The sequence below is a fragment of the Staurois parvus genome, unplaced genomic scaffold (assembly GCF_062004578.1).
Source record: "Staurois parvus isolate SC_StPar_1 unplaced genomic scaffold, SC_StPar_1.0 ptg000147l, whole genome shotgun sequence".
In the NCBI taxonomy this organism is placed as follows: domain Eukaryota; kingdom Metazoa; phylum Chordata; class Amphibia; order Anura; family Ranidae; genus Staurois; species Staurois parvus.
In genome coordinates this window covers 7426747-7448004 of record NW_028317943.1, presented here as the reverse complement: position 1 = coordinate 7448004, position 21258 = coordinate 7426747, and the positions used below count along the sequence as shown (strand labels likewise).

Here is a 21258-nt window from a genome sequence, read left to right as displayed (position 1 = left end):
CCTCCCACTGACACCAATAATGGGGCACTATTCCTCCCACGGACACCAATGATGGGGTGCTATTCCTCCCACTGACACCAATGATGGGGCACGATTCTTCGCTCTGACACCAATGATGGGGCATGATTCCTTGCTCTAACACCAATGATGGGGCACTATTCCTCCCACTGACACTAATGATGGGACACTATTCCTCACACACTGACACTAATGATGGGGCACCATCATTGGTGTCAATGGGTGGAATAGTGCCTCATCATTGGTGTCAGTGGGAGGAATAGTGCCCCATCATTGGTGACAGTGGGAGGAATAGTGCCCCATCATTAGTGTCAGCAGGAGGAATAGTGCCCCATCATTGGTGTCAGAGCGAGGAATTGTGCCCCATCATTGGTATCAGTGGGAGGAACCGTGCCCCATCATTGGTGTCAGAGCGAGGAATCGTGCCCCATCATTGGTGGCAGAGCGAGGAATCGTACCCCATCATTGGAATACCATACCATATTGAAATCAAATCTGATGTTTTTTAATTTTTATTTGGTGTGCGTTGGAAGAGGGGTAGTCTTATACGGCGAGTATAGCCCAAACCCTATATTTTAACAGGAAAAGTAGGGGGTCGTCTTATATGCCCAGTCGTCTTATAGGCTGGAAAATACGGTATATACATCAAGAGATAAAACTACGGGCCATGCGGATACACTGGGACCCAAAAGGTGAATGCCATACATTTGCCAAAATAGTTGTAAGAGTGTTGAAGGAGGGAGGTCATTTGTAAGTCCTAAACCGGTATAGCACTTTTTTTTACAGCTCCATACTGGAGGACATATAAACCTAGCTGTGAGAAAGTTAAATTCCACTTATCGATATCTGCTCTAATCTAGATTACCACACCAAGATTTCAGAAATACCTTGCACATTTTATTAATTTAAAACCCCATTCAGGGTCAAATATACTTAACTGCTTTGAGCTCTACTTTTGTGACGTTGCATTGCTAAAAAGCGGCACAGTTAGTGTTGCACCAATTTATTAAAGAACCCTAAAATTTTACATTTCTGTGCAACTATCAGGTGTGCACCTATGCACGTTCTAAGGAATGTTAAATATAGGCACATAGCAAAATACAAAAATGTGTAGATTGTACATTTTGAGCACCAGTTAAAATTATGTACTTGAACACAAGAGGTATAGGAAACACATAAAATACATTACTGTCATGTCTGTTTGACACATTGTTAACTAAAAGCATCATCATAGGGGACGATGTCTGCCACTGGTTCAGATCGTGACAATGAAGAAGGGTTATCTGACTCCGTTGTAGAAGCTGGGTAGCACAACACTTCATCTTCCTTTGTCCTTCCATCTACAAGTGTTGGGTGATGTAGACATAAGGGCTCCTCTACAACAGCTTGCAAATTTTCTATAGTCATTCCCATTTCCTTGCTGTGTTCAGAAGGTGACTTCCTGTTTATGCGTTTGTATGATTTATCTTTATTCTCCATGCCTTGTTCACTTTTCTGAAAGCGCCCAAAGAATGAAATAAAGAATCCAAACAACACAAAAGCCAAAAGGCTAGGAATAAAAGCCAAACATTTCACATCAAGACTTGCCCCAATAAACCTGCTATGAAGGAACATGTCTCCTTCAACATAGCTTCTGTTAGTATAAGGGTCTGTGTTGTTTGACCTCCACTCCCAAGATAGCATCGTCTGGTTAAGATATTGTAAACTTTCAGCATCTTCAACTGTATAAATCTTTTGACCTGGGCCTATATACTGGCCATATGCTGATGGCTTGTAAAAGATTTGGTTCTTCCACATGTTGAGATCAAGGATCAGCACAAGAAAGATAATCCCATAGTTGAACCATTTACCTGCAAGCAAGGGAAATATAAAAATGTGACTTCTAAATGTATACCAAAAGAGTGAATGTAAAAACCTAATAAGGCATTTCCTACTAGTAATTTATACTCATGAGGTTCACTTAAAGGAATTAGGTAGTTCATTTCATTGATGGCAAGCAACCTGGAAATTATTTTTAGTATTTAGTTTAGTATATTGGTAAGTGCTCATCAGAAATGATCACTTATGAAGCGATTGGTTTATTATGTATATCCAGTGTCATCAGATACAACATAGGTATACTTACTCTAGTATTTATTAAAGGTCTATTTCCCTAGCATTTTTAGTCAGCAGGAAATAAAACCACTCAGGTTCAGTTAAGCATTTATTAAAAACTTTGATAAGAAGTCTTGTGTATTCTTAGGTTAATGCCATTCATAACAAGTGGGGTTAAGACAACTAACCACAGAGGTAAACTTCATAAATCTAAGTAATTCTGAGCATTGCATAGTCACTAGCATTAGATATAAAAGCAGAAATGTATTTTCTTGTGTATGCTATTCCAAACAACCAGTCATCAGTAAAAATGTGTTTGGTGATAGATTAGGTAATATGACATTAGCTTATAGTAGTTATTTACATTAACCTCCCTAGCGGTATGATTATTTCCGATTTTTTTTAATTTTTTTCGCATGGAAATATGTAGTTTTTTTATTGTAGGCCTGTAATTTTTAGGAATAACTCACTGAAATTGTATGAACAAAAATCTAGTAAACATTCCGGATGTGATAAAACTTGAAACACGAAATCATAAATTATAATTTAATAAATAATCATAAAAAATAATAATATAATAATAATAAATTTAATTCAATAATATAATCAAACCAAAAACACTGAAATTTTAAATACAGAGGCAACTTCGCACATCGCTGAGCAAAGTCGCAGAATCGTTTTCAGTGTCTGATGATGAATTTTGCCACGAATCATTATCACTCAATTCTGCAAGTGGTTCTGATTTACTATCGCTGTTCTCTAGCTGGTCTAAAACCGCTTTTGATGTAAAGGGACGCTTTTTGGACGCCATGGACTTTTCTAAGTTTCCAGGCAGAAAGAACAGTCAAAATGCAGACAGGGGACAGGACAAAGCACTCGGGACAAAATGTATGTGAAATGCATTGAAACAGCAATGTTTTACTATGTAATAATCATTTTAAAAAAATGAAATTTTTAAAAAATTTCAAATTTGCCGCCGATTCCAGTCCCGACGTCACAGGGACCGGAACACGGAAGCCGGATGCCGGCATCGGCCAGAGAAGATGGCCGGGGACGCTGCAGGGGACACATCGCGGGAGCGAAGGACAAGGTAAGTGCTGCAGGGACTCCCTGAGCAATGCCGCATGGTAAGCCCGAGTGTAGCTCGGGGTTACCGCTCTTGGTACTCAAATTTTACCCCGAGCTACACTCGGGAATACCGCCATGGAGGTTAAAAGACCATCTCTTGATACTTATAATTTTGGCAGGTTTAGCTAGCAGATGAGAGGTCAATATGGTGCAAATGTCTTCCAGACACCAACTTTAAGTCCCTGGTCACACCGGTGTGAACTGTCATGCGTTTCCATCATTTCAAATCACATGACACACAGTCGCACCCTATTGTCGACTATGGAAGCGGTCAAATCGATGCAGTGCCGACTGCGTTGGAATTGCACCGATTTTGAAAGTAGGTCATGCACTACTTTTTGCAAGCTCAGGTGTGACTTGCATAGACATCTGTGCATGAGAGCTGCACAGATGTCTTCCAAGTTGCACTGACACCTTACTTTGAATTCAAGTGAAGTCACACGATTTCAAAGTCGGATTTGGTGTGACCGAAGTGTAAATTACATCAGATCAACAAAGCTGGTAAGTGATTGCAACTACATAATAAAGATATTGGGGTTGGTTTGGTGCACAATTCAGAGTTGCATCTGCAAGGGAATTTTCCCCAGAGCTTAGTGAAAGAGGTGAAGCTCTTCTGACTTCATCCAATCATGTACAAGCATAAAATGCTGTTTTGTTTTCTAATTTTCCTTGCACATGATTAAGCAGTCTTTGCAAAGTGAAGTTTCACCACATTCACTAAGCTCTAGGGAAATTTCCCTTGCAGAGTGTAACTTCACTTGCAAAAGCTAACAGTGTATTTGTCTTTAGTAAGTCAACCCCATTTTGTGCACTAATTTTGTAAATTTTAAATATCCCTTTAATCCAATGTGTCTCAAATTCCAGACATGGCCATTAAGCAACACTGACAGTTCCAACCTCCAAACCACTACCTTTTGTTCCTGGACAAGATGTGGTTCCTTAGCATTAAACCTAGTATGATGTATTTACCTGGTTGACATAACAGGTATCCATTGTTATTTTTATAAGAGCTGGGTGTAGTCCACCAAGGCAAAAGTAACCAAAGCATATTAATTATACAACCATTAAAACTCAAAGCATTTACTACACGTATCATAACATGCAAATATACCTGTTATATGTATGTGATATTCTTCTTTAAATATTCTTTGAAATTTTGGTAGTTTGAACTGCACATGTGATGTAGGTAAACCAGGCAAATTGACATCAACGTCTCCCATAAAGTGTGGAAATTCCCAGTCCTAAACAAGAGTTAAAAATGTTAACCTAAATCATCATTTAACTTACTAGTTACATGCTTTACATGCCCAAGATTTAAAAAAAATATATATTTGAATCAGTGGATTGTTAAGGTATGTAATAACTTATGAAATACTCACCTACACCTGTGTAGAATCTCAGCCCAGTGGTCACCAATGCAGGCAACCTTAAATACAGCAGACTGTCTGAGAAGCATAAAGATTTAGCACCTAGACCAAAAGGAGAGTATTTTTTTCTTCATTCCAGAATGCAGTGCAACAATTTGTCATTCTGTTAATTTCAAGCATCTTGTCAAGTTTTTTTTTTCCTAAATGATGCATCTTAATCCTGAGTAGTAGTATTTTCTCTGTTCCATTGTCCAACTTGACATGCTGTTATTGCCAAAGCCTGGAGTCATTACACTACCATGAGACAGGAAGATGATTTTGATTATAGCCTAAGCCACTGCTGCAGCCAAAGTTTCCAAAGTACCACGGGTTGCAGGAAAGAAAATTGCTTGATTCCCCCATCAACACAGTCAGTGTTGATAGGGGAAACCCTCTCACAGAGCTATTGTGTTCTCCCACAATGATTATTGCAAGCGGCTATAGTCGCTGGCAATAATCGCATGCTAAAAATCCGTCATGCTGATTGCACCCAAGTCGGTCAATGGATCCCTGGTGAACCAGCCAAGATTCAATCCATCTTTGATTGGCTTTATTCTGTGCTGCACCTATGCTGCCTGGTCTCCACTACATCTCCAACCTCACCACTGCTGCACCCAGAGCCTAAGCCTTTGCTGAACCCCAGCCTGGTTTCCATTGCACTCACATCTTCTGTTGCTCCTCAGCGGCCCTGAAGTTTCAGCCTCCGCTGCCCTCACATCATCCGCTGCATCCACAATTTCCTGAGAACCCACAGCCTCACCATTTCTACGATAGTCTCCACTGCATCCACAGTCTCTGCACTCGCAGTCTCCAGTCTCAGTCCTGCCTACAGCTGCCCATGTCTCTCTCTCATTTCAATTACCTGGCACAAACCTTCCTCTGCATCTTCAAGTACCTGTAGAGTGACCTAGGTGCAGCCAGCAGCTACTCCCAAACTGCTGTAAGAAGTTTCCTGGCAGAACACCAGCTACCCTACACGCAGGAGACGGGTCCACATCTTGATTTGTGGCAGTAGATTTCAGCACCTAGTGTCTCCACAATTTTGATGCTTCACTTCATTAGGACATATTTTGTGATTCAGGGGGCTGTACCCCATCAATTTTACAAACACCTGAAAATACTGCTCCCAATGCATTATCTCTCATCGTGTATCCCAGGCTCTGCTGTACCATCTGTGGGTCCCCAAACAGCAGGGAGGTCAATGAACATTAGTTCAATGATCCTTCTTCCAGCATCACTGCTAGCTACAAGCAAAAATGATGAATGTACTAAACATGTTACATATTACTGTGCATGTGGGAGTGAAACATTAATTCTTGAGTCATTATGTTAACTCTAAACTGTGACCTGTAAGGGCTTTTTAAGCATCACCTATGGACAAGTTGGGGTACCAAAGTTTGTTGCCATTTCTTGGGCACACATAGTTTTAAGGCTTGACATGTTGGGAATTTACTTACGTGACACAACCTCATCTTTTATATTTTAATAAAATTTGGGTAATATTTTGCCTTTGTGTGCAATAACAACCTTAACATAACATAACCAAAACCTTAGTTTAACATAACCATAATAACTTTAAACTGCCCATGGGACTTTAACAAGGTACCAAACACAAACAAATGCCAATCACCAAACACAGTAAATTAGACATAAAATAACATTTTATTAATGTACACATAATATAAAAAAATCCTTTTGCAAATGTAGGCGATATTGTTGAAATTATAAAATAGAAGTTGATTTACTATATTATAACAATTTCCACATTCATGATAACATCATGCCCTTTAATTACTATATTTCCATATCATTACACTGAATTATTTTCCAGCAATTCCAACAGGTATAGAGAGCATGTCACATATCTCAACGTGTTTCATGATCATTAATTCACTTTATTAGGAGTGGATGCTATTCACAAGATATCTAAAGAATATTTAAAACATAGATTCAATTGTTTGTTCAAAAATATATTATAATGGATATCCACCTAGGAATGATACCACCTTATAGGTAGCAAATGTGAAAAAAAAACACTTACGAATCAGCTTGAAATTAAAAGCCATAACACCTCAGGAGGAACATCACCCAGGATGTCTGCCCCGGAAGCTATGGGAGGAGACCGAGGACCAAACTAACAGAGGGGGCAAAGATGACACAGAAGGACCCATGGACAGTGTTACAACCTAGATTGTAAAAAAGACCCACCTCCAGCGTCAAAGGGGCTATATCCCAGCAGCAAAACAATGCATTTGTCCTAGTCTCAAAGGACCACATCCTGTTTTCCCCCACTCTTTAGAGGCCCCCAGGTATCCACCCAATGTAAAAAACAATGCTCTAATAATATATAGCCAATGCTAATTACTAAGCAACTGCTTCTGAAATTGAGCTGATGCAAATCTTTCTCCTTTGTCCTGCTCTATCACCTCCGGAGAAAGTATACTAAGCCAATTTAATCTATACTGTGGGGAGCCTGACCATTTCCATGACATCTGTTCTATTCGGCCAAGTAAGTCCAAATGTTTACTTATCTTCAGGTCAAAGGGAAATTATCAACTTTCATTGTTCTTCCAATTTTGTTGCAGGTGGCTGGAAGGAAAAACAAATTCCAGGCCATCATTGACTCAGGGGCTTATATCAATGTCAACCTTCCAAAAGACTTATAGTTTCCTCTTAGCCCCAACAGACAGCAGCTAATCATCCATCTTGCGGATGGAACACATCCAAAATATGGGTCCATCACTCAAAGGACTGTTCCTACCTTGTTCACAACCAGTTCCAGACATCAAGTTCTATCTCAACTGGTGCTGTTGCCCATGGGACCAGCTTATATGTTTCACTGTTCCACACACCATAGAAAATTAAAATGTGAAAGCTGACTGGCTTTGCTCCAATCAAAACAAAGTAAGGACAAAGTTTGTAACAACCACTTTTTATTAATTCCTCTTAATAGCTTCATCTGTGCCTTACGTGTATTTCATTGACTTTGCAAAATAGATGTAAACTGGGCCTTCTTACAGGTGCTTTGTGTCTGCTTTATTCAATGATACTCTTCCTATTGCTGTTTAATATTTCCAGATGTGGTTGTTGAATTTAATTAGTATTTTTTACTAAAGGCAAATAGTTTTTTCTCTTTTTCATAGAATGTTCACTTTTTTATTAATTATAACCCCAACCCCCCCCCACACACATTATGTTTAATTTCTATCTCAACAACCCAAATATTCTAGGTAAGCAGACTTGAAATGTTAAATCCAACCTGTTACAGGAAAGTAAACTGACCTAAAAGCTAAGAATGAGTTACCATTAAAAATCTCTGCTGCTGTTGAAGTGTCTCCTGTGAACTAATCCTTCTGTTTTTCACGCTATAGTTAATACAGCCATTAAATACAGTTGTGTTCAAAATAATAACAGTGTGTTGAAAAAAGTGAATAAAGCTCAAAATCCTTCTAATAGCTTTTATTTCCATACACACAAATGGATTGGGAACACTACATATTCTATTCCAAATCAAAACATGAAGAAAAATATATCAAATTTGTGTTGTTCCTCTAAAAAAAGTGAAGAAAAGTGAATATTAGACTGTTCAAAAAAATAGCAGTGTTTGTATTCATCTTTACAAACTCAAACATTCACTATATAAACTGAAAAATGTTTGAAGATTTTGCTTTCCTTTGAATCACTTAATGAATATTTAGTTGTATAAGCACTGTTTCTGAGAACTGCTGTACATCTGTGTTGCATGGAGTCAGCCAACTTCTGACACCTGTGAACAGGTATTCCAGCCCAGGATGATTGGACTACATTCCACAGTTCTTCTCTATTTCTTGGTTTTGCCTCAGAAACTGCATTTTTGATGTCACCCCACAAGTTTTCTATTGGATTAAGATCCGGGGATTGGGCTGGCCACTCCGTAACGTCAATCTTGTTGGTTTGGAACCAAGATGTTGCACGTTTACTGGTGTGTTTGGGGTCGTTGTCTTGTTGGAACACCCATTTCAAGGGCATTTCCTCTTCAGCATAAGGCAGCATGACCTCTTCAAGTATTCTGATGTATTCAAACTGATCCATGATCCCTGGTATGCGATAAATAGGCCCAACACCGTAGTATGAGAAACATCCCCATATCATGATGCTTGCGCAACCATGCTTCACTGTCTTCACAGTGTACTGTGGCTTGAATTCAGTGTTTGGGGTTCGTCTGTCTCCGGCCACTAGACCCAAAAAGAACAATCTTACTTTCATCAGTCACAAAATGTTGCGCCATTTCTCTTTAGGCCAGTCAATGTGCTCTTTGGCAAATTGTAACCTCTTCAGCATGTCTTTTTTTCAACAGTGGTACTTTGTGGGGGCCTCTTGTAGATAGCTTGGCTTCACATAGGCGTCTTCTAATTGTAACAGTACTCACAGGTAACTTTAGACCTTCTTTGATCTTCCTGGAGCTGATTGTTGGCTGAGTCCTTGCCATTTTGGCTATTCTTCTATCCATTCGAATGGTAGTTTTTCCCTTTCTTCCACATCTTTCAGGTTTTGGTTGCCTTTGCGATCATTTTAGCTGAGCAGCCTATCATTTTCTGCACTTCTTTATATATTTTCCACTCTCCAATCAACTTTTTAATCAAGTTACGCTGTTCTTGCGAACAATGTCTGGAACGACCCATTTTCCTCAGATTTTCAGAGAGAAATGCACTGTAACCAGCATGTACAACATTTGCTGCCTTCCTTCCTTAAATAAGGGCAATAATTGCCACCTGTTTTTCAAAGAATGAATGACCTCACTAATAGAACTCCACACTGCTATTATTTTGAACATGCCCCTTTCAATTAGTGATTCAATTACACAGAATCAGCAGCATGCATGTCATGACTGTTGGGTCTGTTGGATTTCTATTACTCAACATAACACCGGCTAGTAAATTATTTGCCATGTAGAAATATCATTTCTACCAAAAACAGTGATTGATCAGGTTAGTGATGTCTGACTGCTATTATTTTGAACACAACTGTACATATTCTCTGGATATAAAAAAATATCCCTGACTCCCTTCAAAGAAAACAAGCACTACAGGTCACTAGGGCTTGTGTAAGCATGGTGTGGGCCTGCATACACTGTAAAATGAGATTACAAATCCATATGCTTGGCTTGTCAGGGAAAATAGTTAGGGTGGCACATAGGTTTTTATTTATAGTTAAAACCAGAAAACAAGACTGCATCTAGCATATTAGTTTTTATGTGTGAATTTCTGCCAGCTACAAATAAGCTTGTTTTAGGTCGAAAATCATACTTGGAGGATTGATTTGCTCATTTCTTCTAAAAAACATTACAGTATAGACGTTTCATCTTAAAAGCATTTCAGTGTTGGAAAACCACAAGGGAAGTACTGCATAGAACACACTTATCTAATTATACAGGTACATCTTTCCACAAAAAAGGGATTTTATCTTTAATTCAGTGATATATCCCAAGAAGAACCTGAAAGTTCTAAGTGGATTTACTGCACATTTTTTTGTTAGTTCCTCCACCCCTTTCCATCCACTGTATTTCCTGATTGCTCCAGTCTCCTCCGATAAGCAACAAAGGAAAACATATTACCTGATATAGGAATTTCTAACCTAGGGGCCTATTTACAAATATGAGAAGTGTAAATTAACCCATTTTTATTGCAAGCTTTATTTACATTTGACATTTTTATAAAGCAAACTCTACTTTTATCCTCATATCTTAACTTTGTAAATTTCTAGTGACTCTACAAAGGCTTAGCTATGTTTCATTGAATTAATAAAGATGTTAAAACTGTGCTTATGCTACGTTTTGAAGTAAATCTGTGCAGTTATTTATTTTTATTGTTAAAGTATATGAATTATCAATCACTAGAGTCTTGTATGATCATTAATACATCATTGTAATTTCAAAAATCCTTTTAAATCGGCAGCTTTCATTAAAATACTACTTGGTAATCCTGCCATTAAGGTCCACGTGAAAGCACTTCCCATTATAAAGTGAAAATACTATGTCCCTGTCTCCTCTCCTGCATTGTTACCCTGTCATATGTGCTTTCAATGGACACTATAATAGGCCTTACTGCCACTCATTACATGGGCCTGTTCTGTAGTTGTCACCAATGGGAATTCTGGTCTGAACAATGGTATGCAATCACTGCTGGAGTGCACACAGGAAATACAGTATAAAGCAGTGAATTTTTTTTTGTTTTTTTTTTTACCCTAAATTCATTTTCAGGATTATATCAGTGTTTCCATAGGATTTAATATACAGAGTGTACAATGCAAAGCTTTGCTGAGAGTCACAAGAGGGCTGCCATTACCAATTCCCTTCCAGCAATGCTAGATCTCCGGCTAGTACAATGACCAACTGGGTTCAATAAGGTTTCAGTCACTGACGTGGAACAAGTATTTATATGTTGAAGGTATGGGACATAAGTTATTAAAGGAAGCAGTAAACATAACAACTAGAAAAATAGCATTTGTAGAATGTGAAGCAGCAATTGTAGCCTGCATGCCTCTCCCAGCAAAAGTTTCATTTCAGTAATACACACATTTGTATTCCTTGCACATTCCTCTTTATTAAACATTTCCTGTGTGTTGCTGATAAATTTCATGGAAAGCACCACTGGGACATTGATAATTAAACAAAGAACAATATTTAATGAGGTAAAATTAATTTACAATTTTGCAAAATGCAGTAGTGTAAACATAAGTTGGAAGATAAGCGTGAGTTACTAAAATGTTTAGTCCCATTACTTTTTACTAATACACTTTTCATGTACTTGGTAAAATACCCACCACAAAATATTTTTAATTGTACAAACATATCTATTAAAGCGTGGTTAATGCTCGTTAGGAAAAATGGCTTCCCCAAACAGCATTTAAGGAATTCACCAGCATAAATGAAGGAACAGTGTAGCATGACAGTGTAAATCAGTTTGCCCCACTGGAGCTATGAGACAGCTGAGAAGACATGCAAATGTAATATTCAGCCTTCTAAATCTTCTCTGCCGCTCTGCCTGGAAATCTCCCAAGTGATATCTTTTACAGTGTGCAGTATTTAACCCAACGTGCACCCAATCCATGCCTTCAAGCTTTTACTTGTCCGACTTTAAACTTAGCACAAGTGCTTACTGAAAAATATGACAACACTCAGTGGTCTTCAACATTTCCTACTATTTACGTACACATACAACATAAGAAGATATATCAGAAAACCTGCAGGGTTTTCCAAAATAAGGCGTTATACTCTACAATTTTATGTTTTTATGTTTTATGTTTTTATTTAGTGCGTACACAGAGAAAATGTACTCAAAGAGGAGGCATTCATTCTTTAGGGGCATAAGACTTCCCAGACCAATGTGCCAACAAAGTAAATCCATCACTCTCTCTGACTGCATGAATGCGCATTTGCCAAAGGGATTGAAAGTCCAAGGCATAAGGGAAAAAACTTGCAGATCAAATAATGAAATTGTATGATAGTGTGTTTTGTTTAAATAGCATCCTCTGATTTGTACGGAGTCTTATTGTACAAGGAGGTAAAGGCAGGATGAACATTTTGTCTAATGATATCAGGAAAGAATGAAAAAATGAAGGCTCTAACATAAGAGCCCAAAAGCATGGGCATGCGGATGCCATCCCTCTATATTTAAAAAAACGGGAAGAGATTAAGCACGTGACCATGGAAAAAAGTGGGAAAAGCTTGTGACCTTGGAACATTCTGGAATATTGGGGGCTCATTATATAAAGGCACTCCGTGACTGAATTCTCCACAGTTGGTCAGAGTTGGCCAACGGACTCCCCACCCTCCCTTCCTTGTCGCAAGGCACTTTATGTGGTTTGTCACCTTTTTTATAGAAACTTACTGTTAGAATTATTTCAGATAGCTCGTGTATGGAAAGGTTTGATAATTAAAGTGTAAGAGGTTTGAATAAATTATATTGCAAATTTTATTTATGTTATGTGAAACTACCAATAAAAGTGCCGCGGCCAAAAAATTGTATGCCAAAAAAAGAAATGTTGTGCGTGTGTCTTGTTTCAAATAAAATGATTTAAGTATAGTTATTCGGGGGAAGAGGGAAAAAGTGCGGCCTGCATTCCCATGCACCTCATGCAAAACTCTCATGTGTCACAAAAGGCAGACCTGCCCAATGAAGACGTAAGTCTATGACCATTTTTTCCATGGATCAGACAAGGCAAATCCAAATAAAAGATGTAGGACCTTACTGACTCTGCTAAAGTCTGAGGAGTACAAGATGTATTCTACTTGGTTGCTTTGGGTTATCCTACTTACCAATGGGAATTGCTTCACAAATAAATCAACATATGATTTCTGCTTAAAGGGGAACAATACTGACAGAAACATGTAGTCTGCCATTGCTGATCTCCATGAATACCTTTTAAGTCACTGACCTGAAATAAACATGCTGTCAGCAATATATTAACAGCAGAACTGCTCTTTAATTCAGGTCAGAAATGCAGACATTACCAAATGCAATGAATGAGTGTAGCAGCCAGGAAATTAGCATTTTCAGGAGAGGCCCGCAATGGCAGCCCATATATTTCTGCCAGCACAGGTTTCCATTAAAGCAGCCTATTTACAAGCTCATGAAGCTGCTCAAGATTTCTCCTCCATTATGGAAAAAAGATACTAAAAATGTTGACAGATTTAGGAAGCCCAGAATGTTTTCAGCCACCAATATTATTCATGTGACAATGGAAAAAGCTAAATGCAAGTTCCAATATGCCCTTGGACAACTACTGTTTGAATCTCTAGAAGCAATATCTGAGCACAGAACTGATCATACAGTAAGGGCTATGGGGGGGGGTTAACTTGAGCCCACCAAATTTGTTTTCTTCTTTTACATTCATCCTATCTGCAGTTTGCAGTGATTGACTGTATACAGTAGCCACTTGAAGACTGCAACACATATATAAATGTGTTTTTCAAGTGTTTACCAGGGTTATAGCTGAAAAAATCAGCCATAACCCTGGTATTTTTTTTTTCAGCCGACGGCTTGCTTTCTATTGAAAGTGGTCTTAGCGGCTCTTCAACCACTACTTTCCATAGTGGCAGGAGGGGACACCCCCCTTCCACCGCTCGCTGGTGTTTTTCGGGCTTACTGTTAAAACCAGAGCACCCGAGAAATGATCCGACAGTGCGGTTGACTGAAGATAGAGGCGATGAGAGACTCTATGGTCTCTGATTGCCTCTATCATGATGGAGGACAGGAGCGATGACATGACGTCACATCCGGTTGCTGGCGGATGTAAACAATTTTTTCTTCTTTAGTAAAAGCAAAAGTTTTAAAAAAAGTTTTTTGCTCTTTTGCTTTTAAAGGTAAAGAAGAGATTTGGGGTCTTTTTGACCCCAGATCTCTCCTTAAAGAGGACCTGTCATGCATATTTCTATTACAAGGGATGTTTACAATCCTTGTAATAAGAATAAAAGTGATTAAAAAAAAATAAAGGAACAGTGTAAAAATAAAAATAAATAAATAAATAAGAAAAAAAACTAAGTGTCCCCTCCATGCTCGTGCGCAGAAGTGAACGCATAAGTAAATCGTGCACACATATGTAAACTGTGTCCCAGCACACATGGGAGGTATCGCCACGAACGTTAGAGTGAGAGCAATAATTCTAGAGCTGGGCCTTCTCTGTAACTCTAAACAGGTAACCTGTGAACATTTTTAAAGTGTCGCCTATGGAGATTTTTAAATGCCATAGTTTATTGTCATTCTACAAGTGTGCGCAATTTTAAAGCGGGACATGTTAGGTATCTATTTACTCACTGTAGCATCCTCTTTCATATTTTAGGTATCTATTTACTCACTGTAGCATCCTCTTTCATATTTTAGGTATCTATTTACTCACTGTAGCATCCTCTTTCATATTTTACAAAAAAATTTGGGCACACATAAAATATTCATCTTTGGCATTCATGCCTTAAAATGGCCCTGGCAGAAACCAATATCGCACTGATTATCATCAGAAATGGTCTAATACTACTAATAATACTAATTTTTAAATAAACAGAATCACGCCAATTGATTACACTCATTTAAACTTTAATGGCAGAGCAAGAGACCTCTTTTTGAGTTTTCTTTTTTCACACCTGATTTTTAACCACTTGGCCTCCATAGGATTTACCCCCCTTCCTGACCAGACCATTTTTTGTGATATGATATTTTACCGGACAATTGCGCGGTCATGCAAAACTGCACCCAAATAAAATGTACATCTTTTTTCGCACAAATAAAGCTTTCTTTCAGTGGTATTTGATCGCCTTTGTGTTTTTTATTTTTTGTACTATAAACAAAAAAAGACCAACAATTTTGAGAATAAAACAATATTTTTGACTTTTTGCTATTAAACATGTCCAGTAAAAAAAATGTAAAAATCAAATTTTGTCATAAATTTAGGCCAAAATGTATTCTGCTTCATGCCTTTGCTAAAAAAAATCCCAATACATGTAAATTAATTGGTTTATGTGAAAGTTATAGCGTTTACAAATGGCGGTATAGATGCAGGAAAAAAAAAAAAACTTTCCTGCTAGTAATGGCGGCGATCAGCGACTTATAGCAGGATCGCGGGACTGCAGCAGGCATTTTGACATTGGGGGGAAGTGACTTGGTGTCACTGACATCCCCAGTGGCACCAATACAGAGATCAGTGCTAATAAAAAGCACTAACACTGTACTAATGGCACTGGGCGGGATGGGGTTAACATCTGGTGCAGAGGGTTCACTGTGTGAGGTTTCACTATGTTGGCTGTGTGTGTGCTTCACTGTAAGCACACTGCTTTGTATGGCTCTGCTATGCTATGCAGATCCATACAAAGCAGTGTACAGGAACTGACAGGGGAGAGATCTGTGTTGTTTATACACAGGTCTCTCCCCCATCGGGAGATACTCAGCAATCACCGGGTGCTGTCAAGTAATCACCTGCCGGGACCCGGTGATTGACAGCCGAGGCTGCGCGATATACGTGATTTTGTGCACCTGTGCCGCCATGTAGCAGTATTTCTGCTATAGGGCAACGCGGAACCCGTTAACCAGCGGCACAGGTACTTCTGGACACTGTAGTAGAGAAAATATAAGCACCTAATCAGGGGTGGACTGACAACTCATGGGGCCCCCGGGCAATAGGGGATCATGGGGCCCCTGTGTCCTTGCCCAAACTCAAAAAAGCATATGAAAAAGGTACCAGGGGCATCTCATGGGGCCCCCTACTGACCCCGGGTCCTCGGGCAATGCCCGAGTTTCCAAATGGTCAGTCTGCCCCTGCACCTAATATTGTATATATTTGCCAGGCATTTTCATCTTGGCTTATATTGTTAATTAAAACATGTTACAGTTTTAACAAAATAAATCAATCTTTATTTAGACATAACCTTTGTTAGCATATTCATCATTTCCAAACATTATTATTAGCGCCTCAGAATTTGACAAAAGCAAATAATTAAATCTTTCAGTCATAGTTTATTGTGCTGCACCGCTGTAAGCATTTGTCATATTCTAATACAATCTTTAACCAGGGATAATCATGTTTTTCACAGTATCGAATGTTTAGATCTCCAAATATAACTTTTCATTGATTATTTTTCAGATACTAAAGTTGAGAGAGCTTCTAGCATAACTGGCACAAGGCACAAAACATTGTAGATGCTTCTGACCTGCATTTCACCATCTCCTAAACTGCAACAAGCTGCTAATTCTGCCACGAATAAAAGCTTTCCTTTAACCTAGATTCCCACCTAAGAGTTTTCTGCAGCATTTTACATTTTGCAGACACGCAGTACAGTCCATTTAACATGATTTCCTAAGGGACATGTTCACACCTGTGTGTTTTCACTTTTTAGGAAAGGGTCAGGGACTTTTTTGAATGCAAAAAGTTGCATTTTTGTTTCTTTAGACTTCAATGGAAACGCTGCAGAAAAGCATGTGTTGCGTTTTTGCTGCATTGTTATCACAATTTTTGAAGCGTTTTGCATTTTAAATTTGCTTAGCAACAAGATAAAAAAATAAAAAACCATGCAAAACGCATCAATAATGTGGCAAAAACGCAAGTGCAAAAATGAAAACGTAATGCAGAAACGGCTCAAATGCAACCTGTATAGCTGTGAACCTGGCCTAAAGGCTAAATTCACCTTTAGTAAAAAAAAAAAAAAAAATAACAGTACATTCACATGATTTTGCAAGTAACAAATGTGCATTTGTTATTTTTTTTTTTCTTGGAGCCTGCAAAGCATTGCACCTATGATGCTTATATTAGCCATACCTCCATAAAGGCAGACAGTTTCTCACTTGCAAGAAGCACTGATTAGCACAATTGTAGTTCATGGAGAACTACAAGCCATCTGCCGCAGTGGCAAACAGGAATTGTAGTTCATTCATTTCACAGGAGCACCAAAATGCAGAAGGAGGAGTTTGCTATAAGTCATTGCTTTTTATAGGAAAAAAAGAGGAGATTTACTAAAACTGGTGCATTCAGAATCTGGTGCAGCTTTTAACTGCTGTTTGTTCAGTTAAGCTTTGACAATAAAACCTGGCACCAGATTGGTTTCCCTGCAGAGTTGCATCAGATTTTGCATCATATGTAGTTTTTGTAAATGGCCCCCAAAGTCCCTCAGAGGGCAGAAGAGAGATGTCTACGATCAGATTACATACTGTGTACATAGTGAGCATCTTTTCATTCTTGTGCATTTTAGCAAAAATGTGCTACTTAACAGAGCTCCTAAATGCCCTACATTCACTCCTGTCATTAAACTAACATTCATCGACAGTTAAATTTGTATTTTTAGCTCCTTGGTGTCCAACCTGAGACCCAGGGAACAAAATGGCACATTGGCACCTATCGAGCAGGCCTCAGGGACCATGCAGACATAGTCCACATTTTCCTTACTTAGATGCATGCTTAGGTCAGTGAATGAAATATATTTCTTAGATTGGCTTCTAGTAGTTAAAGTGATACTAAACCCAGGACCTTGCATTCTAGTGACCCTGCATTCTACTGTGGAAGACCAAATATAGTTATCTGGTCTCCCACAGTACACACAACATGGAGATGCAATTATTTTAGTAAATAAAAACTGCTAAATACCTTTTCTCATCAGCAGTTAGAGCAGTCGTGTGACTTCAGCAGAGCACTGGTTAAAGCTTGTAGGAGGAGTTTTCTTTCTGCTCTAGGAGGATGTGAAACCTCTGACCCTTTGTCTTCACAGTGCTGATTGGCCCTGTGCTGATCACATGCACTCTCCCAAGAAAAAAAAAAAACCTCTCTAGCAATACACACCAAACTGATCATGTGCATGTGACTACGGATTCAGTCTGTTTCAGGTGGTCATTTCAACAAGAGGAGTGGCAAAGAAGAAAGGATCAAACAACCTTTTTTACACAATGCAGAGGATTAACCCCTTAGGTTCCACAGTGAGTATAACAAGCATGCTTTACTGCAAATATAGACTGATTTTACTGTTGTGTAACACTTTAAATGGCTTGGGGTTTTTTTCACACTATCTTACTTTTCCTGCACTGCCTATCCCTTTTCTCTTTTTGTGTTTTTAAAATTTCCTCTGATATTTTATAATAGACCTTACTGTGAGAAATATAAATGTATAACTTTCATGTGTATCCATGACCAATAGGCTACTTCTTCTTTCCTCCAGAGCCTCCTTCATAGCCAATGGATTGTCACCTTGAGTGGCTATCTTCTGATGCTGTAAGAGATAACACCCATCGCTGCTAGTATAAGACATTGAGCAGCTCACCCACCCTCCCTGCCATTTACAAAACTTGTATTACTATTTTACAACAATGTATCATGTTCTGGGAATGGAAGAAGAGCAGATGAATGAAAAGACCTCCACCACCCAATTACAGAACGCATTTCATTGTGGGAGAACAGAAATACCAGTTTTGTGAATGTGCCCAGCAATATTACCAACTTCCAGGTGTGGACTGAACCCAAGCTCATCCCTGGTCTGCAGTCTATTATTTCCTCTGAAGAATGTCCCCTGTCTCCAATAACTCCTACAACATGTCCAAAGTCTTTGACAATCTCCTGTTGTATGTCTGCAGTCTCTGATAGCTTACTGCTCATAACGTTTAATAAATATTATGTGTGACCCTTTGGTAATATCAGGGGTCACATTGGAGGCCCCCTAAATCAAGAAAATTGACAACCATTGATTTCCCTTGTCACAGCCTCTACAATTAGGTACCCTTATAAAGGATGGCGGTGACAGTGTAATGCTAGGAGCAAGATGGCACTGACACAAAATACTAAAAGGTATTGCCATTAAATGAATATGGAACATCTCATTTTAAATACAACCTACCATAATTAAGTGGCTAAATCAACATACAACCTTGCAACCTATTTCATACAATCAAAAGGAGGAAGAAGGTTTCAATAATTATCCATGAAAAACACAGCTTCAGTAAACTTAAAGTGGTTCTAAAGGCTCAAGGTTTTTTACCTTCATGTATTCTATGCATGAAAAAAAAAATCTTCTGTGTGCAGCTCCCCCCCCCCCCCCAGCTCTCCTCCCAATCCTGAGCCCCCTCCAATCCAGCGACATATACTGTACACTCTTTATCTATGTCTCTTCTACCAGAAGATCATTACGAAAGCACACTCACCTCTGTTGGACCTCTTAAAAACAGGAGTTCAAAATGTCTTACCCCTCAAGGGTTAATCTGCATTACAGCTTTGAATATAGTGCTCCAGTGCAAGCTCGACGAGAGAATAAAAGGATCATAGTGCTTTCCAGAGCATATTTATTAAAATCTTCAAAAATATTAAAAACACCCATATTAATAAAGGCTTTTGCCAGCTCTTCAAAAATCTGATGCTTCCAGTATCCAGTAAGCCACAGGAGTACATACACCAGCTTGCGGTTCTCCCTTCTCCAGGACATTTCAACTCAACTCACTGTGATGATGTCACAGCAAAACTCTGCCTTATGCAAATGTTCACTATCAGTATGTAGAATGTTGGTGTAAAGAGATACAGGTGAAACTCAAAAAATTAAAATATCGTGCAAAAGTTCATTTATTTCAGTAATGCAACTTAAAAGGTGAAACTAATATATGAGATAGACTCATTACATGCAAAGCAAGATAGTTCAAGCCGTGATTTGTCATAATTGTGATGATTATGGCTTACAGCTCATGAAAACCCCAAATCCACAATCTCAGAAAATTAGAATATTACATGCAATCAATAAAACAAGGATTGTACATAGAACAATATCGAACCTCTGAAAAGTATAAGCATGCATATGTAGTCAGTACTTGGTTTGGGCCCCTTTTGCAGCAATTATTGCCTCAATGCGGCGTGGCATGGAAGCTATCAGCCTGTGGCACTGCTGAGGTGTTATGGAAAACCAGGATGCTTCAATAGCGGCCTTCAGCTCTTCTGCATTGTTCGGTCTCATGTCTCTCATCTTTCTCTTGGCAATGCCCCATAGATTCTCTATGGGGTTCAGGTCAGGCGAGTTTGCTGGCCAATCAAGCACAGTAATCCCACGGTCATTGAACCAGGTTTTGGTGCTTTTGGCAGTGTAGGCAGGTGCTAAGTCCTGCTGGAAAATTAAGTCAGCATCCCCATTAAGATCGTCTGCGGAAGGAAGCATGAAGTGCTCCAAAATCTCCTGGTAGACGGCCGCATTGACCCTGGACTTAATGAAGCACAGTGGACCAACACCAGCAGATGACATGGCTCCCCAAATCAAGACTGTGGAAATTTCACACTGGACTTCAAGCATCTTGCAGTGTGTGCCTCCCCATTCTTCCTCCATACTCTGGGTCCTTAGTTTCCAAATGAGATGCAAAAGTTGCTCTCATCAGAAAAGAGGACTTTGAACCACTGAGCAACAGACCAGGTCTGTTTTTCTTTAGCCCAGGTAAGACGCTTCTGACGTTGTTTGTTGTTCAGGAGCGGCTTGACAAGAGAAATACGAAATTTGAAGCCCATGTCCAGGATCTGTCTGTGTGTGCTGGCTCTTGATGCACTGACTCCAGCCTCAGTCCACTCCTTGTGAAAGTCCCCAACACTTTTGAATGGCCTTTTCTTGACAATCCTCTCCAGGCTGTGGTCATCCCTGCTGCTTGTGCACCTTTTTTTTCTTCCACACTTTTCCCTTCCACATAACTTTCTATTAATGTGCTTTGATACAGCACTTTGGGAACATCCATCTTCTTTTCCAATTACTTTTGAGGCTTTTCCTCCTTATGGAGGGTGTCAATGATGGATTTCTGCACAACTGTCAGGTCAGCAGTCTTTCCCATGATTGTGATTCTTACTGAACCAGACTGAGAGACCATTTAAATGCTCAGGAACCCTTTGCAGATATTATGGCTTAATTAGCTGATCAGAGTGGGACACTGAGCCTACACTATTGCACCTTTTCACAATATTCTACATTTCTGAGATTGTGTATTTGGGGTATTCATGAGTTGTAAGCCATAATCATCACAATTATGACAAATCACGGCTTGAACTATCTTGCTTTGCATGTAATGAGTCTATCTCATATATTAGTTTCAACTTTTAAGTTGCATTACTGAAATAAATTAACTTTTGCATGATTTTCTAATTCTTCGAG

At 39.0% G+C, this 21258-nt stretch overlaps 1 protein-coding gene across 2 annotated transcripts in view; it reads right to left on the bottom strand.

Annotated features, from left to right (window-relative positions):
* Positions 1-1005: 1005 nt before the first annotated feature.
* Positions 1006-21258, bottom strand: part of TMEM117 (transmembrane protein 117) — a 330502-nt gene continuing 310249 nt past the window's right edge. For both annotated transcript variants that reach the window (XM_089674007.1, XM_089674008.1), the window contains exons 7-8: positions 4352-4481; positions 1006-1868 (exon numbers count right to left, since the gene is read on the bottom strand). In XM_089674007.1, coding sequence (XP_089530133.1) covers positions 1231-1868; positions 4352-4481 — 768 coding nt within the window. In that variant the 3' untranslated portion in view covers positions 1006-1230. The remainder of the gene's footprint in view (positions 1869-4351; positions 4482-21258) is intronic.